The 7,575-nt window shown below is 42.1% G+C and overlaps 1 protein-coding gene across 1 annotated transcript in view; it reads right to left on the reverse strand.

The window, feature by feature from the left end:
• Positions 1–7,567, reverse strand: part of OPHN1 (oligophrenin 1) — a 129,961-nt gene extending 122,394 nt beyond the window's left edge. The window contains exon 1 of the mRNA XM_019521097.1: positions 7,284–7,567. Coding sequence (XP_019376642.1) covers positions 7,284–7,437 — 154 coding nt within the window. The 5' untranslated portion in view covers positions 7,438–7,567. The remainder of the gene's footprint in view (positions 1–7,283) is intronic.
• Positions 7,568–7,575: the final 8 nt, after the last annotated feature.

Below are 7,575 nucleotides of genomic sequence, written 5' to 3' on the forward strand. Positions count from 1 at the left end.
CATGCTTCCCTCGCCTCCCTGCCCTGCTGCAGCCCCAGTGTCTGCCACCATGTACACACGCACACACACAGACTTACCCACCCGCAGCTGCTGGGGCCTGTGCACAGATCACATGATGCCCCAGCCTCCAAACAGTTTACCTACTACTGTTACACTTTTCACCTGTGATAATTATAGCTGATCCAAGTTTGAAAAATACTGTTTTTCTCTCTCAGACATTTTAGCTTGTGCATGTGATTGTTTTGTGTTCAGCCACATTCACTGCATCCCATTGTTTTCCCGTGTGAGCCTCACAGAGCAACAAGGGAGAAACACATTTGCAAAGACAGCAAAATATTGTTGTAAAACCACAAACATCCGCAGCAGGACTTTAGGGCAGCTGTAATACAACAGTTTAGTGCTGGCCTTAGCTGACTAGATTTCAAAAATCAAATGTCCCTTTAAAACTCTATGGAGGTGAATGAATGCAGCATCTCAGACTGAGTCCCATATAGTACTTTTCACTGAAAGATCACACAGTATTTTTTTAAAAGGTGATATATTAGACATGATCTACAGATGGAGAAATTAAGGAACAGTGTGACATGCAGAAGACCACAGAGGAAGTCTGCATCGCCTCTTTCTTTCTGCAGCAAGGAAACATGGCCAAGGCTTCTTGGCCACAAATTCCTTCTTTGTGTTTTCCAATTGTCAAATATTTGTGATAAGGGAAAAGCAAGGGTCTCACTAACGCTCAAGCACTCCAGCACAAACACAAGCACTCAGAAAGGGCACAGCCACATTAATGATTAATGGTAAAAAGCTTTGCTGTTTATGCCCCACTTCAAAATCAGATACCAAAGTCTTCAAAGCAAACATGCACTTGACTTGAAAGTCTTTCCTTGCTCTTTGGCCCCTTCTTTAATAGAGGGAAATGCTCTATCCTATCAGCACCGCTACATGCCAACTTAACGAGACTGGCCCTTGCTGCCCTATGCAGTGGTCTCACTGCTGGTCACAAACTGATGATTCTGGATTTTAGATGCAGAACCTCTGATTTCCTCCATTAGGAGTGAGAGGCAGAGAAGGAGCTCTGATGACCTGGTAAAGCACTCATCATTCCAGACTCTTCAGTTTGCAATCTCACTTGCAGGGCAGATTGAAGAAACAGAAGCAGGGGCAAGGAGGGAAAATGGGATTCTGCTTTCCGCTAGAAACATGAAAGGAAGATGGAAATTAGTCATCAACCTGCTGAGTTGCTTTCAGGGTTGATTTAAGAGTCCTGATAGGAACACCAAACCAAAGCTACTGCTAAATTAACCCTCCAGGCCAGAACTGACCCTACCGATGCCCAATTAGGGAAGGATGTCACTAAGTAAGGAGCTGTCGCTGCCACATATCATGACCATAGCAATATTCCTTCTCCCCCTTTCTGATTAGAGGCTCCTTCACTCTAGGGATGGGGCTCTACAAACTACAGGTTGGAACGAGGCTTACGGGATAGATATCATCCTCCTCCTTTCCCCCGCTTTTCCTCAGACACCAACCTAATGAACAATCAGGTGAAGAGTTAATACAGTCCGAAGTAGAGGAATGTTTCTGGCCAAGCTCACCATAATGTGGTCTCCCCTCACCTTTGCTTCCTCAGCAGAGTTCACAAACAGCAGCCAGAGGAAGGAGCACTGTTAGCTCAGCTGGGCTGATGAGAATGGGCGAGAGTGATGCTCCAGAGCTAGTGTCAATATACTACAAAACCTCCAACAGGGATAAACTTGAGTTTTGGCAAATCTCCCAAGTCCTGTCATTTTAGGGTTGGATGAGTGGAGCTGGTCTCCTTCCTTTCCCAGGAACAACTGGATGGAAACTATGAGTGGAATCTCCCTCTGTTCATCTCCCACCTGACCCCCTCCTTCCTCAGGAAGGATCTGGGGTGCGTGAGTGTACCCCCTCCACTTATTTAAGGGAACAGACCCAGTTGAAATCTATTCAGCTCTACGGAGAGAGTCCAATAGGGAAGACTCTAATATGGTTTGGAATCTGAAACTGCTTAATAAAGGGGAAAAAAAGTCAAGTGAACATATGGGAAGTAATTAACAAGGATGCTTTGAGAATCTGTTCATTAGGTTTCGCTCAGATCACACAATTTAAGATAACTGGCAATGAATTACTGACAGCGTAATGATAGAAGAGTGAGTCCCTGTCAGGCCCTTCACTTTATTGCTTCCACTCAGCTGATTTGGGAGTTAGATCTAAAGATGGGATGGCAAAGTGCATTTTAGCATAAAAGCAACCAAGTGTCCTCTTCAAACCAAAACAAAACACCTACATTTGAATCTGCATTTAGCATTTAAGGTTGTCAGTCTGCAGTGTTATGCACTTAAAATTATTTTTTTTAAGTTTGCACTAAAATTCATATACAAAGTTGCTACAAATATTTGGGTCAGTGATGGATAACAGCATTATTTACTACTCTAGAGTTCTTCAGCAGTGTATGCGTTTCTTCACTGTCTTCCTCCTAAGGGTGTCACAAAGACACCTAAAGATCTCAGGGCAAGTCATGCACTTGAATGACTCCCAGTGGGTGCTAGGTGCTCCAATTCCCTTGGAAACCTCCCAGCTCCTGTTATTTTTGTTGGCTCTTATTTAGTGCGTCAGAACAGATTTAAAAAAGATAAATCCTCTCATGATTCTACTAGACATTTCTACAGAATGTACTGGCTAATCTGGCTACTTTTCCTTGGTGGACAGTTTATTACGTTGTTCAGTTTTTTAATGAATTGCACGCAATATTTTTTGCCATTTAGAAATAGCAATTGGGTCAAGGAGATAAACAAATAAATATGAGGGAGTGAAATCTATCTACGTCTGGAAGACTCTTATTCAAGATGGGAAGGCTGTCCCAATGCACAATACAGAAGGATGTACTTGCACATCTCCATTGGCCAGGCTCACAAGTTTTGGCTCCCAGAATGATATTTATAGAATTCTGGAGACTGGGAACCAGTTCTTCCTTTAAGCTGTTACAAGTCAAGAATTACTATACTGAAATCATTATAGTTAAAGGAGAGAAGAGACAGCTATGCTTTACTCTTACTTGCTGATAGATGCATACAGAAAATGGAAAATAAGTAGGCAGGAAAATTTTAAATTGTAAAGCTAAGTCCAAGGTCTATTCTACGTGTGTCATAAGTCTGAACAGATCCTGTGTCTTTGTAATACAAGAATTATATTTTTGCCTTGGTTGCTTTTCTAAATGTGCTGAGTTTGCAAAAAGGATGTATGTATTTATACATATATATATATATAGACACACAATGCTGCATTTCAGCCCTCTAACCAGCAATCTTCTGCCACCGTAATCAGGCTGTACAGCTTGTCATCTTGAAACAGCAGGTGTTTGGCTATTAGATGCCTGTGAGCAAAATAATGAATGCAATTAGATTGCTTGAAATCTTAGGTTTCGATGTATGCATCTATTTTTTTACTACACAACAATATGTATCCAATAAACAAAACTTTAAAACTGATGGATTAACGTACTTAATAACACACTTAATAAAAGGAATCAATATCTTGGACCATTTTCCAAATAAGTGTCTCAGGCACAGGCTAATCAGCAGTGCACCAAGATATCTACCTATACAATTCTGATACCCTCATTACTGTAGTTATTATGTTCAAACATTTCTCTCCTAACCATAGGATACCCACTCACTCAGAGGATGTCTCTCTTTTTTAAAATAAAGCCCAGGAAACCAGGCAAACATCTCAACCTCACAGTAATGGGTAAATCAGAAATAGAAGGGAGGAAAGACATTGAATTATAGCCTGAACGAACTGGTAGTTATTGACCTGCAGATACACGATGAAGTCCAACTTGAAAGGCTTCTTTGATTCCAAACATCCACCAGTTTCACTAGGTGTTCAAAGGTGGAAAGATATTGGACGGGCAGCCCCCACTCTGGAAGAGCTGAAAGGTTCTGAGGCCCAATCCTTCACCGCTGTGCACATTAATTGTGACATCATTTGTACCTGAGCAAAGTAATAGAAAATGCTACTAAATCAAAATTCTCCCCCAAGGCAATGTAGCCTACACTCATTTCACACAGTTTTAAATTAAAATGCACAACTGCAAGGCAGTGATGGCATTTAAGCCTGCAGGAAGGTGGCCCACTGTCCAAGTTGTTAATTTATATACATCTGTCCTGGATCCAATTCTGCTTAATATACCTATAGATATATTATATATAGCTATATTAAGCAGAACAACTTAGACGGTGAAAATGTCTGGATGACTCCAAGCTGGTGACAAGCACTTCGGAGGAGAGGAGCAGAAATCAAAACGATCTTGGTAAATTGAAGGGAGGTACAGTGTAATGCACAAGATAAAATTCAGTGAAGACGGGTACTAAGCAGGACACTTTTGAAGTGGGGGGGAAAAAATCAAACGTGCAAATACGAAACAGGGAACAGCTGGCTACATTGAAGTATGGCAGAAAAGGATCTGGGGGTTATCTATAAATATATTAAGCAGAACTGGGTCCAAGATAGATCCTGACAGGAGCCTACTTGACATACATCCCCTCCGTTCCTCCCTCAAGTCTGATGGAAAATCATTGATACCTACTTGAAAATTATTTTTCAAGGAACTGTGCACCAACCTAGTGATGATTACATCCAGACAATACATCCTTCAACAAGTGCCATAACAGAGCAGTCAAGGTTTTGTACTACATCTTTAGAGGTGGAAATTTGAGCCTTGCTATGGGAACCAACCCCAGTTGCCCCAGCCATAAATGGGTACCTGGTCATTGGGCTGGGGTCTGAAAGGTGGCTAGATGTGGTAGTAGCCATACTGAAACACTGTATGCCACTGGCAACAAAAACTTTGTGTGTTTTAACAATGCTGGGCCATGTAGCCTTAGGAGAGCCTTGACCTTTTTTTTTTTTTTTAAACTTCCTTTGTTTTGTCAGGTGGAACACTGTTGAAACGTTACTAAAGTCAAAATACATCACATCCACCATTTCCCACCTCTTTTCCACTAGGCTACTTAGTGTATCAAAGGAGGAAATTAGATTGGTTTGATGGGATTAGTTCTTGACAAAACCATGATGGTTATCTTATCATCCAGGTACTTGCATGATTGATTAACCATTTGTTCCAAAATCCTTCCAGGGATCAAAGTTAGACTGACTTTTCTGCAACTCCCCGAATCCTCCATTTTCCTGCTTTTGAAGACAGGCACTGGGACTTTGCTGTACCCCAGGCGCATTAGAAGATGACTGCTAACAATTAATGGATTATTTAGCTCTGCAAACTTCCATAGGATGAATTTCATCAAGCCCTGCAGACGTATAAATTTATCTACCTTATCTAAATAGTCTTTAATCTGTTTAGATAAGATATTTGTGAACAGATAGGAAACTGAGTTGTCTATTGGTCACTTGGAAGCGTTTTAAAGTTTTCACCTCTAACTGGTGTCAGCTAAATCTACTCAAATCAAAGTAAAAAAAAAAAGAAAGGCCCACCTCCAAAAGTCTAACCTGATCATTTCTGAACTTAATTTATGAGTAGAAACCGACTAGTCTGGCTGTATTACCAAACCAAAAAAGGTAGCAATTTACTCACCTTTTTGAGAGGGCTAAAGTGAGGTTTATGCACCTTACATTAATATAAACAACTGATCAAACAAAAGGATGGCTGAGGGAACTGACACAGGCTACCAAAATTTTCATTTCCATGTCACTGATTAGCGTCCAACCCTATCCTGACAATGGGCAAGTGTTCTCAATGCATATTCTCAGTTACTTCTCCAAAAGCTACTATCCTCTTCAGTAAAACCAGTATGGAAATGGATATTAATTGGGAGTCTTCATATAAAGAATAAGGATTGAATAGGACACAGAACATTCAATTCCTACCCTAGAAGTGGCCCGTTCCACTGGCAAGCTCTACATTAGTGAGGTGACCTGCTGTGTCTGGTCTTCATATGAGCAGAAAAATCTCATGTCTTACATGAGGAGTATATTGTTTACCTGGAGATGACATTATCTCTGGTATGATATATAAAGCAAAAACTTAAATCACTGCTCCAAGGACCATACAGTCTAAGCAAACTCAGTCAAAAATTAAAATCTGAATAATGTAATCATTTAAAATAACTCCCCTGCATTAGGATTTATTCCATCCAGGGACGTGTCGGCACAGCAGGAAGTTCCACCTTCACTGATATTGTTTTAATTATTGTTTGTCATCTTCTAACTTATTCTGACTCCAAAAGCAATACTCAGCTCTGAAGACAGATGATAAAACTGGCCAGCACATATGTAAGCCTTAGCTCCTTGTAATCTATAACTTCCATGGTAGCAAAACAGTATGATGTCTTAGGGAGAGAACTGGATACATTAAAATGTTTGCTTTTGCTTGCCTACCACTCACAAAGGTAGGTCTTGGCTCTGACATACATTAGGCCCAACACTAAGGAAATCAGATTATGAAATGGTATTTAATATTACTGTATAAAAAAATATTCCTTATTTAAAGGAGGTACGATTTACATTGGAAAACACTGGTGCCTACCACAGAAAAAAACTAAATGCACTTCTGCATTTACATCTTATCATACTTACCTGCTTGACAGCTTCAACAAAACAGGCAAATAAAACAGTTGCTAGTAAACTAAAACTACCACCCCTTTCAGTGCCTTGGAAGAAATGTCACCTATCAATGGCGCACCATCCACTGCAAATACATACACTGCGCACTCCAGTCCACTCATTCAAAAAGGCCTGTTCAAAAAAGGTCAGCAGCAAGAACAGAAAAATATTCCGAATAAGCTGCGCACAGAAATAACAAGCTCTGGATACAAAACCACAGGAAATATCATAGTCGAGAGAAGCCTTTTGTACTGACAGCTCAGATCTATTCTTTCTGCAGTCTAAACACACCACCGTGAAACAAGCTCCTTGCCCACGTTGTGGTTGTTGGTTGTAGCTGTGTGGGTCTAAGGACACAGGCAGACAAGGCTCTTCGGGGGAAGGTGCGATATCTTTTATTAGATCAAGTAAATAGTTGGGGGGGGAAAAATGTTCTTTGCCAGCTTTGGGCCACAAACCCCTTTGTCCCTATTGCCTGAAGAAGGGTGTTTGCACCCAAAGCTTGCAAAGAACAATTGTGCCTATCAAAGAGGTTTGTTTAAGCTTCCTCCCAACGAGGCAGCTGGGCGACCATGAAAATAAGGCAGGGGTACCAGCATCCTTGCAGGGGGGGGACACGCCAAGCCCTTCAGCCCCCTGCGACTTACTCTTGATAGCGCTGATCAGCGAGTTCCCGTCTTTAATCACGTCTTTGATGAATTTGTTGGTCCTCTCCAGCTCCTGCTCGTAACATTTCAGCCTCTCGCGGAAATTGGGGCTGTCCAGGTAGCAATCGCTGAACTCCAGCGGCGGGTGCCCCATGGCCCTGGCGGACTCCGCCGCAACCTGGGCCCGGCCGCCGGCGCTGGCTGGCAGGGGCTGCTGCGGCGCTGGCCGCCCGGGCGCGGGAGCAGGCGGGCAGGGTGCAGACGGGGGAGGCAGATCCCGGAAGCTCCGGTC

The sequence above is a fragment of the Gavialis gangeticus genome, unplaced genomic scaffold (genome assembly GCF_001723915.1).
Source record: "Gavialis gangeticus isolate Ggan-Ray unplaced genomic scaffold, GavGan_comp1, whole genome shotgun sequence".
Taxonomy (NCBI): domain Eukaryota; kingdom Metazoa; phylum Chordata; order Crocodylia; family Gavialidae; genus Gavialis; species Gavialis gangeticus.